General features: G+C 40.2%; 1 protein-coding gene and 1 long non-coding RNA gene across 11 annotated transcripts in view; one reads left to right on the forward strand and one right to left on the reverse strand.

The window, feature by feature from the left end:
- LOC309621181 overlaps positions 1-17,016 on the forward strand; it is a 94,619-nt gene extending 77,603 nt beyond the window's left edge. The window contains exon 4 of the long non-coding RNA XR_014239793.1: positions 10,104-17,016. This is a non-coding gene — a long non-coding RNA (uncharacterized lncRNA). The remainder of the gene's footprint in view (positions 1-10,103) is intronic.
- DMD (dystrophin) overlaps positions 1-23,974 on the reverse strand; it is a 2,485,149-nt gene that overhangs the window by 35,219 nt on the left and 2,425,956 nt on the right. For all 10 annotated transcript variants that reach the window (XM_082378022.1, XM_082378021.1, XM_082378025.1 and 7 more), the window contains 2 exons: positions 2,243-2,486; positions 1,249-1,372 (listed from right to left, as the gene is read on the reverse strand). In XM_082378022.1, the coding sequence (XP_082234148.1) occupies positions 1,249-1,372; positions 2,243-2,486 (368 nt within the window). The remainder of the gene's footprint in view (positions 1-1,248; positions 1,373-2,242; positions 2,487-23,974) is intronic.

The following is a 23,974-nucleotide window of genomic DNA, read 5'->3' on the forward strand; positions in this document are numbered from 1 at the left end:
TGACACAGATGGTTAATGGTCATGAGACCACCACCACCACCCCCTCCCAGAAGGGAGGAAAAAGCCCCAGTTTCCATCCGTGCATACATGCTTTGGCCCCTTTAAGTCCCCCTGTACCCCTTTCGGCGGCAGGGAGTGCAGCTGCAAATGTTTGTTTCAGCATGGATGTTTCACCGTCCACCTGATCCTACCCTGTACGTAAGCTACCCATAGTAAACTTCATATTTGTACTTTATGGAGTTGCCTGCTTCGTTTTCTGGTCTTGCTGTTCCTTTTGAATGGAGGATATTATTCAGTAATCCCTATTCAGTAACCTTTCCAACACTACTCCCCACTCCTTCACTACCCCATCACCCAAATGGAGGTCTTCCCCGAGGCGCTGTATCCAAGCACCTGTGTTATATATTTCTCATCTCACCCCTTTCAGCTATCAATTCTGTGGAGTTCACTCTCAAATCTCTCCAAACTGTCCTTTTACCACCTCCTAAAACAAACACAGTATATTTCCACATTCAAAAGGATCACTATCATCTTCTTCCAACCAAATCCTCTCCCCTCATTTCCTTTCCTTATATTTTCCAGTCAGTCCCCTGGCCTTGGGTACTCTATTTTCAAATAAGTCCCATAACTTGGCCTTTGTGATTGCCTCCTATAAAAGTTTTACTTTGGGGCAGATAAAACTGCCGGAGTACATCTTTTTAGCTATTATTTCCCACCTGCTAAGTGATTTTCAGTGGCTCCCTGACACTGACCACACACCTCTGCCCAATATTCATGTCACTATAATGTGACTCCAACCTTCCTCTGCAGCCTTACTTCCTCCCCCACCCCACCTCCTGCTTGGACCCTATCCATCTAACTGGACCATTGGCTCCTTCCTGCCCTTGGCCCAAGGCCCTCATCGCTACATCTTCAGTTATGCTATACCTTCTTCAACATATGCTCAGTTCCTACTCCATCCTTCAAAACTCTTCACAAATATCAATTCGTCGAAAAGCCTTCTCTGATCTCCGAAATGAATGAAACTTTAATACCACGTTGCCTTGTTCTGACTAACTGAATAGCCAGTCCTTTGCGGGCTAGGACTATGTCTTTCATCTTCATACCCCAAAGGCATTTATGACAATCCCTTGTCCAGAACCGATATTAGATAATTTAGCGGATGATTTAAACCTCTGAGCAAACAGTTCACCATTTCCAGACCTTACGAGAGAACAAAATCCAGGAGTAGCTAAGACAGACACTTACCCATGGATTCTGAAGTTTGACTGCCAACCACCCGGAGCAGCATAGGCTGGCTGCTGTCTGACCTCTGAAGAGACGTAGAAGGAGAGGACACCGTTGTACCATTCACCTTGGCCTCTGCCTGGGGCTGAGGCATCCAAAAGAAAAGAGAATTATTTTTCATAATAAACACTCAAACAAATATATACCTATTACAGACGCTCAAGACTCAGAAATTACGACTTTTCCTACTTAGAAACCTCCCAAAGATGGTTAAGTTTGGGAAATTGCACTGTTGCTATAAGATCCATGGATACTGTCTGTGTACCTGAATTGTACCCCCTTCTAAGTTTGAAAAACATTACAGCTACTGTGGAATAAGATATAGAAAATCATTAGCCTAAATAACTGAAAGATTTAGAAGCTGTCATGTGAGAATGGTGAAATCATATGAGACCACAAAAATGTAGTGGAGAATTCTTATTTTTGTGAAGTATTAAGGAACAAGATGGAGAGAACATATCTCAAAATTTAAAATTGCCAGAAAGCCAAGACTGTGTGCAGGCAGGGCCTCCCACAATGCAATATCCTGCTACATTTTCAATGGAGACTCAAAAAAATTATGTTTTAGGGATTATCAAAAGAAAAAAACCCAAAGGCATACCAGAAAATAAGACTAATTGAAAAAAAAGAGTTCCATTTCAAGAGGTAAAATTTTCACTTTGAGATAACTAGTGGAAACCTTTCGGTATTTTTTTTCCCCAAGGTGAATTTTAAATCAGTCAAATAAAAGACATTTTTGCAGGAAACAATCTGGAACAACTATAAAATGACATGCTAGTTTTTCCTCCTCTTCTTATATCCCTTGATATCTAGCACTTTGCTAGGCACATACTAAGTAATTAACAAATCGATGCTTGTTACAGCTCTGAAAAGGACTCGGAGTTCTAGTTGTTAGTTTGAAGAGGGGAAAATGATTTTTTGTAAATATCCCATGTTAGAGAGAGGTGGGTCTCACTTGCTCCAGCAGCTGCCTTAGCCTATGTAACTGGGACTCCAGCTGTTTATTGTGGTCTTCCAGGATTTGCATCCTGGCTTCCAGGCGGCCTTTGTGTTGACGCAGTAGCTTGGCCTCAGCAATGAGCTCAGCATCCCGGGGACTCGGGGGAGAGGTGGGCATCATTTCAGGAGGGGACGGCAGTGGGGATAGGCCTTTATGTTCATGCTGCTGCTTGAGACGATCATATTCTGCTTGCAGATTCCTGTTGGGCATCAAAGAAGTGGAAAAGAAAAAAAAAACCCAAGAAAATTGAATATCATCACCAGATTTCTTATAAAATGGCAGAGAGATACATCTGACCACCACCAAACACAATAGCAAGCAAAAGGGAGGCACTTAATGAATGGTTTTTATGACGACGATTTTAGCGATGCTAAAAAAACAAAATAAAATTTGAAGCGTCTGCCCGGAATATGTGAGGGGAGATGCTTTTCAATCTTCTATACTCGAAGCCTTGTGACTACTATGTTTACATAATTAAGCAGCAAAGGAGTTAATCATTTTCTAAATATTTCCTTATACTGTCATGAGATTATAATTCTTATACCTCTATCAACACTTTGGTTTGCTTAAAAAAAATCATCAAATATTTTCAACAGCAATGTGTAAGAACATAATAGTAAGAGTGTACCCATGTACCCACCACAGCGCTTTAATAAATTTAACATTTGCCATATTTTCTTCAAATTTCTTTGAAGAAATAAAATATGACAGTTACAGCTGAAGCTTCCCCACAGATTCTCCTTACTATGATATCAGTCCCCCGCTCACCAGTGCCCCCAAGGAGATAATGCCATCCTGAGTTCCACGTCCATCATTACCACGAATGCATCCACAAATACTAGCTCGCTGATATTCGGCTTTTTTTTACCCTACATAAATGGCCATTTCACGTGATTCAATCTAATAGCATTATTTTGCATGTTCTTAAACTTTATGTTTAAGAACTTTGTTTAAGCATGTACATACCATTCTAAGAGTTGCTTTTTGCCTTCAACACCATTTTGGAGATTTATCCATGTTGATACATAATAGTTCATGATTTTAACGGCTGTAAGGTTTACTCTGCTGCTTGAATATGCCAACAGCATTCTCCTCTCAATGAACATTTAGGTTGTTTCCAACTTGTCACTATTGCAAACAGTGACGCAATGAACTTCTGTCTACCTGTCTCCTTGGATACCTGTTTAAGAGATTCTTTACAGAATATATGTAGATGTAAAATTGTTGGGTTCTAGCAACATCTTCAACATTGCTACAGATCACCAAACTGCTCTCCTAAGAGTTTTTATACCAATTTACTCTCCCACCAGTAGTGAGTGAGATTTTCCATTTGGTCACATCTTCATCAAGTACTTGTTACCAAACATTTAAGTTTCGGTTGATGGGTATATTTTAATGAGCACATCTCTGACTACTGGTGAGGCTGAACTTAGTCTGTTTTGGCCATACCACGTGGCTTGTGGGATCTTAGTTCCCTGACCAGGGATCGAACCCGTGCCCTTGGCAGTGAAAGCGCAGAGCCCTAACCACTAGACCGTCAGGGAATTCCCCGAGGCTGAACTTCTTTTATGTTAGTTGGCTTTTCATGTTTCCTTACCCATTTCCCTACTGGGTTGTCTTTTTCTTATTCACATTCTGGATATGTTCGAGATGCTTTTCCTTTGCCAGTTAATATGCACAGCAGATATTATCTCCTACACATATCTTAGCATAGCTGATCTTTAACTTTATTCTTGGCATCTTATTGTACAACAATTTTTAATTTCAAAACACTCCTCCATGTTTTCTGCTTTTGATGTTTTAAGAAAATCTTCCTTACACCTACATTTTAAAGTTTAAAATTTTGTTTTTCACAGTTAGGACTTTACCCAGAATCTTTTATGTTCGGTGTGAACATAAAGTCTAATTTTACTATCCCCACATAGATAACTTATTAAGCCAGCCCCATTCATTGTATAGTCCACCTTTTGTCCACTGATTTCTATGGCATTTATATAATATATCAAGCATCCATAAATACACAAGTGTGCTTCTGAGCCCTCTATTCTCTGCTGTTGGTTTATCCGTATGTCCCTGTGCGATTCCGCACTATGGCTTTAAATACATTGTTGTCTGGTAGGCCATCTCACTCCCACTTTGTTTTGTCTTAAAAATTTTCTTGGCTCTTCAGACCTCTCTGATCATCCCTATGATTTTAGTGTCAAGATTTCATATTTCAGGAAAACCCTTGTTGAAATTCCGGGTTTGAATTACATTGACTGTATAGATTAAAATGGGACGAACTGACTTCGTGTTATTGAGTCTTCATATCCAGGAATATGGTGAAGCTCTTCAGTTATTCTAGTCTCCTTTTATGTCCATTAACAATGTTCTGGGACTTCCCTGGTGGTGCAGTGGTTAGGAGTCTGCCTACCAATGCAGGGGACACGGGTTCGAGCCCTGGTCCGGGAAGATCCCCCATGCCGTGGAGCAACTAAGCCCGTGCGCCACAACTACTGAGCCCACGTGCCACGACTACTGAAGCCTGCGTCCCTAGAGCCTGTGCTCTGCAACGAGAAGCCACCGCAATGAGAAGCCTGCACGCTGCAACGAAGAGTAGCCCCTGCTTGCCGCAACTAGAGAAAGCCCATGCGCAGCAATGAAGACCCAACACAGCCAAAATTAAATTATTGAATTAAAAAAGACAAAAACAAAAACAAAACAATGTTCTGTAACTTCCTGTGTTTTTCCTCTAGCTTTTAGGTTGAATGCTTAAAATCATTTTTCTTATTTTTATGTTTTTTAATAAATACACATAGGGGTATAGATTTCCTTCTTGCTTTAGAATTGCTGAGAATACAATTCCAACGGAGGACACCTGTTATTTGATACCCAGCAAATGAGCAGAACTCTTGATATCTTTCTTCCAGTTACAAAGAATACCAAAATAAGATGACATATTTCTGCGGTTCACAGATGTATTTCATTGGGTTAGAGAATGTCCTACCCACAAATGTGGGAGATGTCTATCTATGAGAAAAGACGTGAGAGGCAAGTGGTGAGCAGGCAAGAAGAGTTTTCCCACCGTCCCTCAGGGGATGGCGCGTCTTCCGAAATGCCTAGTTTCAAAATGCTGGATCTCTGCACCGAAGATGATTTTATTTCAATCCAATCTATTTTTTTTTTTTGGTTTGTTTTTGTTTAAAGCTCTACCCTGTACCTAACGTTACAAGTTTTCTAGGAATTTGTTTAAAGTCGTACAGGAAAATCAATCTATGATCTTTTTCATTTACAGGAATATAGTATCCTATCTGTATTGACTGAAATCCTATCTGCTATCAATCTTCAAGGAGAGTTATATGTGCAGTTTGTTTCATAGCCATCTGCTTTGACAAAGCAGTAATAAGAAGAAATTCATCAAAATAAGTTTACCCTCAGCCAGATTCTACACATAGGCCCTCTGGGTGTGAACCACCATAAGTAGTTGTTCACATTAATTAAATCCAATTTCTGGCTGCTTAATTGACAATCATCGAAATATTTCCGTGAACCTGAAGCAGCATCCAATGTTCACAAGGTTTCATTTGATAGGAATTATCTTCTATTTTTTTCCCTTGAAGTGTTCGCTAAAAGAAATCCACCTTCATTGAAATGTCCCAGTTGATAACACCTTTTTATGTAGAATCCTATTCAAGACTTTTCTTTCTACCAGAGTGGGTCATCCACGATGTTCTTTTTGAAAACATTGTTTTTAGACATGGACTTCAGGACAGTACAACAAACGATTACTATCCTCCCACTTACTTTTCACAAAGTTACTGACAGGAGACCACCTTTTCCAGAGACGTCTTTCTCTGGGTCTAGTTTTCCACAGAGCTCTCCTTTACTGAGTTATTTATAAGTGCCCTTGTTCAGAAACCATGGTTTAATACATACAAGACACTGCACTTCTGTTTTTTATGCTTTCCACTGAAAAACAGAAAAAGCTCATTTGAATCAGCCAGGGCTTCCCAAAGCTGAGCTGTAAAGAATACCAATTGCTCTACATAGGCCTTTCTTGCCTTCCCAGATGTTTGAAATTTCTCTCGAGAGACCATTTCCTTGAAGACCCACATCATTCTTCAGTTTTGGAAGATTCTAGGCTCTTATTGCTTCAAATACTGCTTCTCTGCCGTTTCCTCCATTCCCTCTTCTGAAACTTGTACTAGGTATATTTTAGAGTCTTGTGGTCAATTCCCCACCTTTCTTTAATTGCTTGTTTATATTTATCTGTTTTTCTTAGTGCTGTGTATAGTAAAGTCCTCAGAATCATCTTTTCAATTCCTTATCCTCTCTGACTGGGTCCAGCCTAGAATTTACCCTGTCTATTGAGATCAGTAGCTTCAATGATGATAGTTTTTAATTTCCAAAGATGTCTTTTTCAGATCCATCTGTTCTTCATCAATTTCTGTTTCTTAATTTGTTATTTTAATAAATGGTATTTCCTTACTTATGTCTTTGAGCATCTTAAATGTACTTACAATCTTTGTTGTACTGTTTTATCATTTTATTTTCATCTAGGCTTAATTCATCATTTGATGGTCAGTTTGCAGGGGCTATCTCAAGTCTGCGTGTGTTTTGGATTTTGGTTTGGAGACATTTTGAAAGGGATAGGGTGTGTTTTCTGCTATATTTCGTGTTTGAGTGTTTTCCATTCTATTTCTCTCTCCTTCTGAACTGACTGTTCTCTGTCATGTGGTTTTATGGCTGCTTCCACTCAGGCAGCAGGGTCTCAGGGCCTCTAGTCTAGGGCTAGGTCTTATATTGGTAGTTTGAAGATCCTACATTGAGTGATATGAATGCAGTTATTGCTCATTTCATCACCAGGCAGCATGGTTCAGGTCCTGGCTTCAAGGCCGTAATGCTCCCCTTCTCAACCATACTTCTCACTTCTTCCCTAGGTTCTATGCATTAGGTCCATGGCTACATGTAAGCTGTAGTCCCCTGCTGCAGTCCAAATTGTTCTCTCTTTCATCTTCCTTTGAAATATAAGTGAGTATGTGTCTGTCTCTCTCCAGGTGTGTTTTGGCAGGACCCTGATTTCAGATCTGGCTCTGAGCCCTGACCTGGTGAGGAGAATTTTAATTCCTGTTATTCCAACAGGAGTTTGAAAGTCCACTGACCAGCGTGTGAGCCCCACACACTGCTCACCACGTCCTGCACTCCCCCTCCCCGCAACTCCCCATTTCTGGTCCACAGAAATGTTCATCTTGTTTTCAAGCCCAGCTATGGCTTTTTAATTTTTTTCACTCCATATATTACCTACCACTGCACAAATGGTAGGAGAAGAAGATGCCTTAAAGCAAAAGCTAACATTATCTTAATCAGAAACCTACCAGGACATGTTGATTTTGTAAATGTACAGTCAAGGTTCCCACAGTACTCGTTCAAATCTAAATTAACCAGAACAGGGTTCAGTGAACCAAACAAGTGACTTCCCCTAAACAAATATGTGGCATACATAAAACTTCTATTGAGCTCAATAACAAACTTATTTTGAGGGAATAGTTTTTTCTCCGGAAGCTCTGAGGCAGGACAAGCTGTCATGCCAAAGGTTCGAAAAGCCAGAAATAGCGCCCAAAATAGCTCAAAAGGAGGTATCTTGGCCAGAAACCAAGTAAAACACAAAGTTCTTTGACTTGAGTCTAAATTCTCTTTTACAGGTATTTATAAATTTTGATGAAGATTACCAAGAAAAATTGATGTTCAAAGAGTTGAATTAGGGCTTCCCTGGTGACACAGTGGTTAAGAATCCACCTGCCATTGCAGGGGACACAGGTTCGATCCCTGGTCCGGAAATATCCCCCATGCCGCAAAGCAACTAAGCCCGTGCGCCACAACTACTGAGCCTGCGCTCTAGAGCCCCCAGCCACAACTACTGAAGCCCATGTGCCACAACTACTGAAGCCCGTGCACCTAGAGCCCGTGCTCCGCAACAAGAGAAGCCATTGCAATAAGAAGCCTGTGCGCCGCAACGAAGAGTAGCCCCCGCTCGCTGCAACTAGAGAAAGCCCGTGCACAGCAACAAAGACCCAACACAGCCAAAAATAAATAAAATAAAATTAATTTTAAAAAAAGCTTTAAACAAAAAAAGAGTTGAATTAGAGATAACTTTTACTAAACATTTCCTAATAAATGTCATGGTCACAGAGCAGTGTTAGGGGTTGGGAAATGAAGCCAGTTAGCCCTTATGAACTAAGTCATTTTCTTAAATTTAAAAACTTCTATGCCCAGTACCTTTTAAAGTACATCATAATGCTGGATTTTTTTGGATGCAGTATTTATAAAGCACATAGGGGATATCATTCCCATAAACGATCAGTGAGATACCACTGTTCCAAGGTGAGTCATTTTAAACCTTAACCACAAGTACACAATCTGCTCATTTTAACAGTTGCCTGTCAATTTATATTGTTTGTTACCGATACATATTTTGCTTTTCTTGAAGTTATACATGTACATTTTACCCCTATTGATTCTCTAATTGTTACATGGTATTTGTGGAGCCATTTCAATATAGATGAATATATGTCAGGGATCAGACAATGACTCCACAGAGAATCTGTTTAGGTTCTTGATTATCTTGTAAATTATATTTCTCTGGTAGCTCCCTAAAGAACACTAATTCAAATCCACTTCACATGGTTTCTGTCACCACAATTTCTTCCTGCAGCCAGTCTTACTAAAAAAAAAAAAAAAAAAAAAAGTCTCCCATCCATTATTAATTTCTTATTCTCCATAGAGCTTAAAAAAATCCCTCCATTCTACAACTATGTAGCTGTATCTGATTAATTTTATGTCATCATGTGTATAAATGTGGTTGTCCAGATACAAATTTACATTAAAAATTTTTTCCTAACTAGCTAATGGATATAAGAAACAAATCAAAAAAGAAAAAAAGAGAGAGAGAAATCAAATTGGCTTTATCTCTACCTGCTGAAAACATGAAAGCACCTGGTCCCTCTAGCAATCATAACAAGCTACATGCTAGTTATAATAAAGAACATTACAACAATCTTTGTGTAATTTCTATTAATTTACTGATGTCAACCAAGTGTTTTCAATGTAGGTCATGTACTCTTTAAATGGAACTTCCGTACCGTGTGTAATTATGTAACTGTTTGAAGATCACTTTCCAGTGGTCACTGTCTTAACAAGTCTTATACATTAAACTGTATATCAAAGCATGAGCACACACAGGATCCATTTCATAAAGTGGGGACAACTACAAAGGTCTGCATCTAAAAAGATTAGGCCAAGAGAAATCTAGCTTTACCCTCATACAGTGTTAAAAGCAGCTAAATCATATCCACCAATCTGGATTCAGGCAAATGTAGTAAATCACACAGAACTATTACAGCAACTATAAATCTAGCAAATTAGCAGTTTCTAAAAAAAAAAGGGAAAGACAAATTTCGCAGGCGTGAGGTATTTTAAAAACTGGAAATTGCACAGAGCCTTTTTCAATTATAATTAAAATATTTAAAGCTATACTGTAAAATTTTATCAAACACAAAGTCAAAAATACCCCTAAACTAGATGGAAAGAGACATTAATATGCCTTGGCACTACCAGTGTTAATTATGGAGCCGCTCACAGGGTGGGAAGTAAAAATATGCACATTTTAGGTCTGCCTTAAGCAAAACTGTAAAAATGGCAGGAACCCCCAGGCTCTTATTTCTAATCCTCTTCTCTTAACATTGTCCCCTTGTAATGCATGTAGAGCTCTTAATTTCCAACCCCTTTCCTACTGAATAGACCTTACTGGGATTTTATAATAATGTACCATTTCTTCCAGTGATATCTGCATTTAAAAGCGATGTTGAAGCGGGACTTCCCTGGTGGCGCAGTGATTAAGAAGCCGCCTGCCAATGCAGGGGACACAGGTTCGATCCCGCTCCGGAAAGATTCCACGTGCGGCGGAGCAACTAAGCCGTTGCGCCACAGCTACTGAAGCCCGCACGCCTAGAGCCAGTGCTCCACAGCAAGAGAAGCCACCGCAACGAAGAGCAGCCCCTGCTCGCCGCGACTAGAGAAAGCCCGCGCGCAGCAACAAAGGCCCAACGCAGCCAAAAAATAATAAATAAATAAATAACTAACTTTATTTTAAAAAAGCAATGTTGACGCAAGTAAAGAAAAATAAGATAATTTTTTTTGGACACATTGCCTTTTTGCTGCCTTTTATCACCCATGGCTGAGGCGGAAATTGGAACAGGGTTTGAGAGCATGGTTCTGGAGTTAGAAAGACCTTGATTCACAGCCAGGCTCTGCCAGCTGCTGAGGCTGGGCAACTGACCTAAGCACTCACCCCACCAGGAGGTTCAGTGAGCCAGTGCAGTCTACATTCTCTATGTACAACTTTGTTAGAACCAGACCCAGCCCATTCTAAGTGTTCATAATTATTATGACTTCTTTCTCTATATTGTGTACTCTTTGGATTTGGAACCTCAGGTGTGCTGAAAGCTTCTTACCAAAGGAAAGCACTTAAATTGTCTGAAATAAAAGCAATCTAGTAACACCCACTGAACTTGGCAGAATATATATATATATATATATAGAGAGAGAGAGAGAGAGAGAGAGAGAGAGAGAGCGAGAGAGAGAGAGAGAGAGAGCGAGAGAGAGCGTGAGCGCTTAGAAACTGATTCACCGTTTGCTCTCTTTAATTCTTGCCCCCCCCCTCCCCAGTCATGATTGTAGCTACCCCAGAATCTGGGAATTGTTGTATATTTTCCATCATCTGTGCTATAGTAAAGTGTATCACAGCTGAGCATCTGGGCAAAATGAAATGACTGAGCTAAGATCACTAGGATGAGATTTCCTTAGATTTCACCAAATCTGCTGGGCATGTGACAGAATTATAAAATTTTGTCCATAGGTTACTGCTGTAATAAACTGTTCAGACCAAGTCTACAGGGTTAATGTACTTAGATATACTCTATTCTCAGGATTTGCCCTTGACATAGTGATCTTTATCTTGCTTGAGCTCCATGAGACAGAACCTGACAGTATTAATTGGCTTTAGTTTTTTTTTTTTAATCTTCAATGAGTGAGATATTTTTTCACAAATTCCTGATCAAGGACTAACACAGTATTGTCCAAGAATAAATGTATTAATCAAAAGTTCAACACAAGAAGTGAAGAATTCATTAAAAAAATCCTGTTATACCTGGAAATAAAGCAGACAAACAAAACCCAAGACAAATATGACCGTGACTAGTCTTAACCATACAAAAAGCATACTAGGATTGGAAAGCTTTTAGAAGTGAGGAAGTCTAGTGTCCAGGAATAGTACCATTGGGAAAAGTGTGTTTCAATTTTCAGACAAATACAGTAAAATATTAAACTTTCATTGTTTGTGGTCAGCAAAAAGCTGTAACAGTCTCTAGGAGAATCATAATTTTAGGCTTTGTGTGTCCTGGCTTGAATCCCTCACGAGTAGTTAAGACTTGGCCTTAAATTCTCCCAGTAAATTTATCTTGATGGCCTATTTTTCACTTCCTGGCATGCACTGCTATATACTCTTGCCATATTTGATCCTACGGTCTCCTCTATTACAATGACAGAAACTACAGAATCATTTCTTTAAAGTAGGTCCCAGTACTCGTGCACAAATGTTCATGGCAGAATTATCCATAATAGCCATTAAGTGGGAACAACTCAAATGTCCATGAATTTGACTGCCAAATGAATGTTTTAAAATGTGGTATTTCTATACGATAGAATATCATTCAGTAATGAAAAAGAATGAAGTACTAATACATGCTACAACATAGGTGTCCCTTTAAAATATTATGCTACGTGAAAGAAGCCAGTTACAAAAGACCATGTATTGTGTTATTCCATTTATATGAAATGTCCAGAATAAGCAAATCCATATAAACAAAGAAGATTAGTGACTGTCTAGGGCTGGGGTGCGGTTGTTTTGGAAGAAATGGAGAGTGACTGAGAATGGGTATGGGGTTTCTTTTTGGGGTGAGGAAATTGTTCTAAAATTGCTTATGTGACGATGGTTGCACAACTCTGTGAATATACTAATAACCAGTGACATATACACTTTAAATGGGTTAATTTTATGGTATGTGAATTATATCTTGATAAAGCTCTTATAAAAAATAAGTTCTAAATTCAAAATATTATTTCTCACAGCACAAAAGATTATTTCCCCAATGAAGTCAATAATTTTCTAATGCTCTCTCCTACTATGGAGGAATCAAGTTTAACCCGTGTACGTAAGAGAAAGACAGTGTGTATATGCCTGCAGAATTATGTATGCAGACACCTCTCAGTATTTTCAGACAATGAATTTAAAAGAGAGCCCCAAAATAAGCCCAGGAAATGTTCAAGTCTGGGTTAACCCAAACAACTTCAGTGTTTTCAGTCCAGTGGAAAATGATATAAAAGACAACCCACAGAGTGGGAGAAAATATTTGCAAACAAAGCGACCAACAAGGGATTAATCTCCAAAATATACAAACAGCTCATGCAGCTCTATGTCAAAAAAACAAACAACCCAATCAAAAAATGGGCAGAAGTTCTAAACAGACATTTCTCCAAAGAAGACATACAGATGGCCAAAAAGCACATGAAAAGATGCTCAACATCACTAATTATCAGAGAAATGCAAATCAAAACTACAATGAGGTACTGCCTCACACCAGTCATAATGGCCATCATTAAAAACTCCATAAACAATAAATGCTGGAGAGGGCGTGGAGAAAAGGGAACCCTTCTACATTGTTGGTGGGAATGTTAATTGGTGCAGCCATTATGGAGAACAGTATGGAGGTTCCTTATAAAACTAAAAATAGAACTACCATATGATCCACAGCAATCCCTCTCCTGGGCATATATCCAGAGAAAACCATAATTCAAAAAGATACATGCACCCCAATGTTCATAGCAGCTCTATTTACAATAGCCAAGACATGGAAGCAACCTAAACGTCCACTGACAGGTGAATGGATAAAGAAGATGTGGTACTTATATACAATGCAATATTACTCAGCCATAAAAAGGAATGAAATTGGGCCATTTGTAGAGACATGGATGGACCTAGAGTCTGTCATGCAGAGTGAAGCAAGTCGGACAGAGAAAGACAAATACCATATGATATCGCTTATATATAGAATCTGAAATAAATGATACAAATGAACTTACTTACAAAACAGAAATAGAGTCACAGATGTAGAAAAACCAGCCAAGAAATCTGGCAGGGAACAAGAGAACTCCAAAGGACATTTATCCATTAATTGAATCAACATGTAAAGTCTACACCAGCACTAGAGAGAGAAACATATGCGAGACACAGTCCCTTACCCTTCAAGAGCTCACCTTCTAGTGTGTGGGATATTGTTTAGTTCCATGGTGACAAGCCTTACACTAATGCAAAAGGATTGGGAATTATGCTCATTGTTTAAGCTAAGAATATAGGTTATTTCTATCTTTGAAATAATCACTTTGATTTACTAGGAAATTACAGGAAAAGGATCATACGGGTTTACTTATAAATTGTAGATAGCAGACGGAGTGGTACCAAAAGGTAACCCAGAATTTGGAGATACAGAAAAAGGTCAACTTTAATCATCCACATAGCAGGAAAAAAAAAAGGGTTTGGTCATCTGCAGAAGTCATCCATTTACATAAGTAATACAAACCAGGAAACCATTTCTAACTGGGCTACTGGTGGAGAACTGGGCATAGCCAGTTACAATCAAGTACACCAGGAGGTCCTTGGTCTTCTTTCCACATGTGTTCTCTTCCTAAGAGGACCCTGTCCTCTCCTTAGGCTTCCACCTCCTCTACACGCATGACCCAACCTCCCCAACCCATGACTCCTCAGTCAAGGCTTCTCTTCTAGACTCCAGACCTGTCTTTTCAACAGTCTCCTGGATGTCTCCATTAGCCATGGGTTCTGTGAACTTAAACCTGCTAAGTACCAAGCCACACAAGGTTGATAGATTCATCACTGATCCTTCCTCTAACATTTCAGTGCCAGAAAAGGAATCAGCTTCCTCAAGTAGCATTACGCAGGACCATACACTAGCTACACATCTTCAAAATGTATACCTTAATCTGTCACTGAGATGACTGTTACAGCTGCCTTCCTGCTAATATCTTCCCATGTGTTGGTAATACACTTCTATATCACAACCCAGGAGAGGCCTCAAGTAACAACTGGCCTTCGCATCTAACAGCTTAGGAAGCAAAATCCAACAGTAATTGTTACAGAAGCAAAAGTTCCTGTCTTTGGTAGACATCCATCGAAATTCAATCAGTTAACAATTAAGAGCTCCATATAGAAAATTAATTTTGTCAAGTTATTGGTGGAAATGCTTTTTTGTGGTTTGATTGGAAAGCCAGGTCACTCACAGTGGGATGTTCCACAAAAAGACCTCATAGAATTATCTATTCTTATGGAAGATGATTCAATACCTATCTTTGAATTTTTCAGACTAAATCATCTTGGTCTCTGGGGTTGTAGGGCTTTACTACTGGAGAAAATCAGAAGTTACTTTTGTGAGAAAAATCCAGGTTTCACTTTCAGAGACATTAGTACAGACTTGTATTTCTTACCAAAGTGAGTTCCACAGAACACTACAACTGGGCTGAGGTCAAGTATGTGTAACCAACATTGGGTTAAACAAAGCTAATCATGTTTCTTTACTTCTGGACTCTTCAATGCAAACGCAAATTAATCAACACTTTCCAGTACAAGCACTTCCAAAGTTTATCTATCCTTAGAATCAGTCTTTTTAGAGTATCTTAGAGGTATTCTATAGAACACATTTTGGGCAATAGTGACCTTTATCCATGGAGAACTGTCATCATTTCTTTGGTCTTTAATGGCAAACTTTCCACAATTATCAAAGGCCACTAGAAACAGCCACATAAAATTTCCTTCAGTCTTTGTTATAAAAATATTGATAAGGAGACTAGCCAGTAATCACACCAAGCATTAACACTGTTTAAGAGTCCAAGAATGCCTGAGTTTGAATCCAGGCCCTATTCCTTGCTAGCCGTGTGACGTGTCCTTCGTACTCTGTGTCATGGAGTCTTTATTTGGGAAACAGCCTCTCCTTCATAGGGTTGTTGTGGGGATTGAATAGGATCTTACATATACTCAGAACAGTTTTGGTCCACAGCAAGCACTCAAATGACAGCTATTTGTTTTTGCTGTTACTGTTATTTAGAACCAGGAAAACTATGCTGTTTCCTTAGAAAGTTTCACGCTTCTTTCATCCAATATTGAGAGATAGATAAATCATTGTTTCCTCTTATTCCCCCTGCCTGCAGGGAACCTCAAACTAAATTTGAAGCTCAATTATATCAACTAAGCTAATCCCCACTATATTCATTGATTTACTATTTCTACTACAGGAATCTTCCTATTTTTTTTAAGTCCTTTTTGGAAAGTGAATACATAAAATCAACATAGGAAATTTCCACTTGAATCTCCTTGGGCAAACAGAACTCAGTATGCGCAATACATAGTTCTTTTTCTCTATCCATTGACCTTGGCCAATCAGTAGCTTTTCTTGTGTGTGCTATGTTGTTGTTGATATTGTTTTTTAATGACCATTTCCCAGTTCCCTGATAAAAAATTTCATACCACCCAATTCCTCCCTCTCCCATCTCCCCTGGCCTCATTCATCCAGCGACTTGCCATTTCTCTATCCCTTCTTCACTTGCCTAAGAGATCCTTAGTTAAGAACCTGGCCATGTTTCAATGAACTGTTGCATCATCCTTCTACCAATCTCCATGGCTTTAGCTCCCTGCTTACAATTATTCTGCTAAATCTTCTCCTCCTCACAAAGCCTTCACTGTTCAACTGCTTATAGGATACAATCCAAACTCCTTTGTCTGACATGTAAAGCCCTTTAAACAGTGGTCTCCACCTACCATTTCACTACTCTCTTGTTCTCTTCATCCTGTGCTCTGGCCACACATAACTCACTGCCCCAACAGTCTGCAAAGCTCATCCTTATGCCCTCTCTCAGCCTGGAAAACTCCTATTCAGCCTTTATGTTCACCTCCCTTTGTGAAAGACTCCCCAAGCCCTCCGACAGAATTAGTCATTTACCTCTGTGCCCTCAGAGCACTTGTAACACTGGGTTATAATTAGTTGTTTATATTTTAATGTCTTTTTATTAAAGTTTGAGCCCCATGAGGGTTAAGAACCAAGGCTTATTCCTTTTTTGTAGTCCCGTTTGAAAAACACATTAAGCATTCACTAACTATCTGTTGAATTGAGTGGAATGATATCCTCAGGCCTGGAAACTAACTAAAGAAAGTTAAGACTACAGTCAGTTCTACTGTGGCAGGATGGTCTGGTAACAAAAGCCAAAAGAAGGATGAGGGTCTTCATGGAGGATCTAAAAAGGGAAATTGGATTGTAAGAACTTCAGCTTTTATCCAGCTTGCTCTAGGAAGATGGCAGCTGTACCAATAAGCTGTGGATACTGTTATCACCAGAGGGGCACTTCAGTTTTTCTGTGGTATGAAGCAGTCCTCAAGACTATCCAATTTCCTATGCCAAGATCTAAACTCACCAGACAAGTTTTTGTTATGATTTCCAAGATATCTAAGACAGAGGACCCTAAAATCAAGTGATAACTCCAGTCTTTAAAAAACATATATTCCCCACTTAAATAGATTGAGTAGTTGCACTTAAAACTTCATGATGTTGTCCATCAACAGATGAATGGATAAAGATGTGGGGTGTGTGTGTGTGTGTATATGTATGTATATACATATACATATATACACACATGTGTATATATACACACATGCGCGCACACACACACACAATGGAATATTACTCAGCCATAAAAAAGAATGAAATAATGCCATTTGCAGCAACATGGATGAACGTAGAGATTATCATACTAAGTGAAGTCAGACAGAGAAAGACAAATATTACATATCTCTTGTATGTGGAATTTAAGAAATAGTACAAATGAACTTATTTACAGAACAGAAACAGACTCACATAGAAAACAAACTTATGGTTACCAAAGGGGAGCGGGGGAGGGAAAAATTAGGAGTATGGGATTAACAGATACACACTACCATATATAGAATAAAAAACAAGGATTTACTGTATAGCACAGGGAACTATATTCAATAATGGAAAAGAATTGAAAAAAAATATACACACACATATATATCCGAATCACTGTGCTGTACACCTGAAACACAATATTGTAAATCAACTATACTTCAATTAAAAAAGAAAGATTATACATGGCTACCTGTATTCCAAGTTAAATTTTGTGTGTTTACAGAGAATTTATAATATGAATATTAAAACTGTCTCTACTGTGAAAAATAAAATTTTCTTCTAAAAAAGAAAACCTCATGCTGCTCCCCGAAAAGGTTTAAGGCGACATTAATACATTTAGTATAACAAGACAGTTAAAAAGAGGGAGAACTCGGATAAAGGAGGAAATAAATCGTCATTCTGGGTCATCCATCCACTTACATGAATTGGGTAGGATGAAGTGGCCCCCACAAGCTTCGATTAACTCAGGATACACTGAAGGAAATGTAGTTATTGGGTGGCTTAGTTAGAAACTGAGCCTCGGAATCATGGTGACCCCGCCCCATGTAACTGTCCTCCCTGCCTGCGTAGAGCGGGGGCGGTTGACTCCTGCACAGCTTATTAAATGCAGTGGGTATGCCCTTCAGCTTCTCTTCATATAGCAGCTTCTCTTCATATGGCAGCTTCTCTGGCCATGAAAGACCTTGTCGGTTTGACTTATATGAGAAAAGTAGCTCCCTTTCTCTAAAAAGGCTCTGTAGCCCTTTGTTTTGGGGGCTTGTATTGCCAAGTGGCATGAGGGCCCAGATTCATTAACTTTCTCATATACTACTCTTTTCCCCCCAATTCAACTTAAAAAAAAATGTGTAGGGGGCTTCCCTGGTGGTGCAGTGGTTGAGAATCTGCCTGCCAATGCAGGGGACACGGGTTCGAGCCCTGGTCTGGGAAGATCCCACATGCCGCGGAGCAGCTAGGCCCGTGAGCCACAACTACTGAGCCTGCGCGTCTGGAGCTTGTGCTCCGCAACAAGAGAGGCCGCGATAGTGAGAGGCCCGCGCACCGCAATGAAGAGTGGCCCCCGCTTGCCGCAACTAGAGAAAGCCCTCGCACAGAAATGAAGACCCAACACAGCCAAAAATAAATAAATAAAGAAGCTTTCATTAAAAAAAAAAAAAAATCCATTTACAATAGCCAGGACATGGAAGCAACCTAAATGTCCATCGACAGATGAATGGATAAAGAAGATGTGGCACATATATACAATGGAATATTACTCAGCCATAAAAGGAAATGAAATGGAGGTATTTGTAATGAGGTGGATGGAGTTAGAGTCTGTCATACAGAGTGAAGTAAGTCAGAAAGAGAAAAACAAATACAGTATGCTAACACATATATATGGAATCTAAGGGAAAAAAAAAGGTCATGAAGAACCTAGTGGCAAGACGGGAATAAAGACACAGACCTACTAGAGAATGGACTTGAGGATATGGGGAGGGGGTGGGGTGAGATGTGACAGGGTGAGAGAGTGTCATGGACATATATACACTACCAAATGTAAAATAGATAGCTAGTGGGAAGCAGCCGCATAGCACAGGGAGATCAGCTCGGTGCTTTGTGACCACCTAGAGGGGTGGGATAGGGAGGGTGGAAGGGAGACGCAAGAGGGAGGAGATATGGGAACATATTGTATATGTATAACTGATTCACTTTGTTATAAAGCAGAAGTTAACACACCATTGTAAGGCAATTATACTTCAATAAAGATGTTTAAAAAAAGAAAAATAAAAAAAATCCTCTTTCAAAAAAAAAAATGTGTAGACCAGCTATGGGAATCAGTCTCTACTAATTCCCAATGATGTCTCCTGGACAGTTAACATTCACTGTTACCTTCCCCACCCCCATTCCTTACCCTGGCTTCGCCACCTACAACATTATTTTCAGAGGTGGCCCTTCTCCCATTCAAAACCAAGCCTCCTCCTGTGTCCTTGTGCCCCTCTCCCTCTTGCCTTCTCTGGGAAAATGCTCCTATCATTCCCAAGCTCTTTTCCCCTCTTCTTCTGGGATATTCCTCCAGCGTGTGTAATTAGGGATCTTTAAGTAGAACGAAAAGACCAGAGTGAACACTACATGGCACTATGTGAAATAATTCCAACAACCACAAAAATATTTGCATATGTAGAGAATATCTTTGAAAGATTACACGAGAGAGCAGCAAAGGGGGCAGCCGCCAGCGCTGGGAGCACTACAGCCAGGGGACAAGGTTGGAGAAAGACTCACTATCTTTATATGCCTTTTAAACCCTTTGGATTTCATACAATGTGCATGGATTACCTACTAAACAATAAAGGGAACTGTATAGACATTTTAATGTTTACATCTTCTAGAGTTTTACCAAGCCCATTGTTCTCCTTCTGCCACGTGCTCCCTGGGTAGATAAATTGACTCTCAGTTTCAACTACCAGTTATGAGCTGGTGACTCCCAGATCTGTTATCTCTGGCCCACATCCCTCCTTCGAGCTTCAGAGTTCCATTTCCCACCATCAGACGTTTGTCCGTGGGTGTGCCACCAGAACCTCAAACCCAACGTCCCCTGCACCCCACTCACCATCTTCCAGCTGCCTGACCTTGAGGAAGGCCCCCTGTCAATCCTGCTGAACTGAAGGGCGACCCTGCCGCCGCTCCTCCTGAGCTGTCAGTCCCAGCTGCCAACAACCGTGGCCTCGCCCTGCACCTGCCAGAACTGGGGTTCACTCCTTCCCTCCCCAGATCCACCCCACCAGCCAGCCAAACAGCCCCGCCCCTCCCCTACAATATCGCTCAGATTCAGCCCATCCTCCCCATTTCTACTACCCTCCTGTAGGCCCTTATCATCTCTTTCCTGGGCTTCCATGCTCCCTCCCAATCTGACTTCCTTCTTCCAGGCCTGTGCTTTTCAAAGTCCCCCCAACCTCCGCCCAGCTGCCCAGGTCACACATGTAAGTGTAAGTCTAACAGCATCACTCCTGGCTCACCCCCGGGACGCTCCCTGTACTAGATGAGGAGGCCCCAACACAGCACCGCACTGCGTCCTTGCCCCTCCCCACCCAGCCTTGCCGACCTGTCCGGCTTCATCTCCTCCCATTTCCTGCCTTGTTACAGAAGTCACGCAACTGTTTGCAGTTTCCCAAACGTCCTGTGCCGTTCCTCCCTGACACCTTTGTTTATGCTCCCCGCTCAGCTTGCAATGCCCACTCCTGACCCCCTTCGGCTTCCCTTCATCTTGGCCATCTCCTCACCATCACGTGAGACTCACACAGAGACCTAAGGAAGGAACGTGGGACAAAGACATCCTGAGACGGTGAAGATTGAAAACTATGAGCCCCGGGCCCAGTCATCACGTCAGTTACAAGGGAAAGCACCAGGACCCGGATGGCCAGTTAGTTTAATTCAGTGGTATAAGTAACCCATCTAGAGTTTTTCTGAATATAACATTTACAATCCTGCATAGCCACTGGAGGAGTGAAAAGGATCAAGGGAAAACTCAAACTCAGGCTGCATCATGACTGGTTGCCCAACAACAAGACATATGAAAGGTACCGAGTAGGTGCTAAAACTTCAGAATCCTCTGTCGTCATAAAACATCTACTAACAATTTTAATTAACTTTAGACTTCACAGTAAATCAGCTTAGTATTTACCCTCCTTTTAGACTTGGGAACAATCTAATCAATTTGATGCGCAGGCAGCAGAATGACAATGAGGTTTTGTCTCTCATGAAGGCTACCTTTTCATTGCTAGGGTCATACCTAGAATTTCAGAGCAAGTCTGAGTTCATTTAGACAGTGCAGAGAAAAATACATCGAAATTTGTCACTACAGATTTAAGTCAGCAGATTGCAGGCTGTCATGTACGCAGGAAGAAAGCAAACTTTGAGTTTGCAATGCTAAGGACACACAATAGAGCAAATTCTCAACATCCAACTGGTCTCGACCGAACAGGTGAATCAGAATTATCTGTGGTATGAGGGAGAAACATTATGCAGAAGTGAAACATTAAAGACCGTATAAGTCACTAGTCACCCAAATTTATGAGAGACATTATTGAGAAAATTGAGAGTCAGACTTAGCTTTTGCTCAGAGCTTTCGCCTTATCTTTGTGGCATAAGCCAAGAATCAGAGAAAGCCAGTGGGGGGAGACACACGGGGCTTAGGATTTGGGAAATGAATTTTGAACATTCTTAATTTATGACAAAGTAAGGCTTGGTGCTCATCAAAGAAGTTTGAAAAAGGAAAGTATTCTGAAAAGCAAGCAGAAGAAAAAGCTTTCAAAAGGCTTTCCTCTATGAAATTAGAACTTAAAAAGAATTTTAGCCAAAAGTACATGCATGAGTGCTACAATGAAAATAAATTCAGCTTCATTTCAATTCATTTATTCATTAACTTATTCAACAAATATTTATTGAATGCTATGTGGCAACAACTGGGAGAAATGGAATTCTAAAGACAGAGATAAGACATCCTTGAGACACTTCCTAATTAGCCAATTTCTGTTTTCCAAGGGGATGGTGGGGAGGTGTCATGAATAACAGAATTCAATAAACATATCTAGTCAGGAATGGGGATCTTCAAGCCTCTTTCCCTTGCTAACTGTCATTTGGAGATAAGCCCTTGCTACAGGATAAAGGAACACAAAATACACATAGACATGTGTCCAAAGGACATGGGATACTCTCAGTTTTAAATATCCTTTCCCATTTGCTCTAAATGTCTGCTTGTATTTGTCAAATTATATAGCCAATTTGACTAGAGAAATATAGCCAGGTTGGCGGGCACACAGAGGGGACATCTAATGACCTCCCGGGTTCTCTCAGAGGAAGGACAGGAAATGGTGAATTACAGGCTCCTTTAAGCAACACTGAACTCAAGGATCATGAAGACAAAGCTATGGCTCTGAATTTCTTTGAGAAGAACTGCAAGAAGACAGGAGAGGATAGGGCAAAGAAAACCAGAGGCTACCTTCAGGAGGGGAGCTCTGTAGAGACATGTCTTGGGATTTGGTAGGAAATGAAAATGTGACAAAGTAGAGAGAGAAAGAATGAAGCTCATCCTGACCTTTACTTGAGGGTCAAGATAACTTACAGAAAGACTTGCACCAATACCAGATTCTTCATTTTGGAGCTCTAAGCAGCCCTGGTGCAATTTATTTTTTCTTTCTTTCAGAGAATAAACCATGTCATTCCTGGATATCTTTCAGGGTAAAGTGGTTATCACTGTACCACAAGTAGATGGACAGGTTTATTCATGTGTAGTCCTAAAAATATTCCTTCAAGTAAAGGTACACTCCATGGAATGTGCCACAGTTCTAAATAAATGATATTTACATGGAATGCACAATTCTACATAAATGATATTTACATAGGATGACTCTTCTTTAGGCTTTGGTGCAAGGTACAGTTGGCTATTTTGAGTCAGAAAATCTGGATTTGGATTTGCTTCTGCCACTGGCTGATTGTGAAATTTGGGTCAAGCCGTTTGAACCTCTCTGAATCTGCATTTTCTCATCCATCTTCTACACAGAGCTCTTAGGAAGATTAAATGACCCAAAATGCATTAAGGTGCTCTGAAAATGATGAAATGATATACAAATGATAGTTCCACTACTCTTCACCAGCACTCTTTGGCCTGGTTGTCATGGTATGGAGGGAAAGCGTAGTAATAATAACCAAGACAGAACTCTTGACCAATGAAATGGAAAGATACGTTACACAATGGACAATCATATAGTACAAACATATTTTTATTCCTGGGTAACATCAAATTCTATTTATAATGCCAATACCAACTTTTTCTTCCTATCTGGCTTTGACCCCTAAAATAATTAAAGACAACATAAATGAATGCTAATGATACTCAATAAAGTAGAGGGAACGGTTTTATCTACCATGATGTTCACTGCCAGTCTTACAAAATAAGGCCAAAAACAATGTCACCATTCAAAACCCACAGAATGTTCAGTATTACCTCCTGAATGGTATGTGTGTGGCATCCCCTCTGTACTCTTAACTCAGGCTTTTACCAAACATTTCTGGAGAACCCATTAAATAGTCACACTGTGCTACGTACCATAGGGGACACTAAGAGGATTAAAACACAGTCCTTATTCCAAAGGCATTCACTGTCTCCATTAGAGGGAGGCATTGGGAATAACTGATAAAAAAGCAAACTGAAACACAGGTCTCTGAGAAAGGTCCAAAGTATTCTGAGAATATACACAAATGATAGATTACTTCCAAATGCCAGGATCTAACAGGGCTCTGTGGGGAAGATCATTCTGAGCAAGGGCATGGAGGATGGGAAGGACTCCTTCGCCAGATATGGCAGTGGAGCCATGGGGGTTAGTAGCTAGGCTGAGACGCAAGCTTGCGCTCGACCCAGAACGTGGATGAGAGCGGGATGCATTCAGAAACAGCAGCCACAACAGCACGGCCAGAATACAGGTACAAAAGAAGATGAAGTTGTAAAAAGCAGGTCAAGAGAAAATTGTGGAAGGTTTAAAATGCCCAGCTGAGAAGCTAGGTCTTTTAAAAGATGCAGAAATCCAGTGAAGGAACAATGCCATGCTGGGTCTTGGTTCTGGAAAGATGCACAACT

The sequence above is a fragment of the Balaenoptera borealis genome (assembly GCF_965194805.1).
Source record: "Balaenoptera borealis genome assembly, chromosome: X".
Lineage (NCBI taxonomy): Eukaryota > Metazoa > Chordata > Mammalia > Artiodactyla > Balaenopteridae > Balaenoptera > Balaenoptera borealis.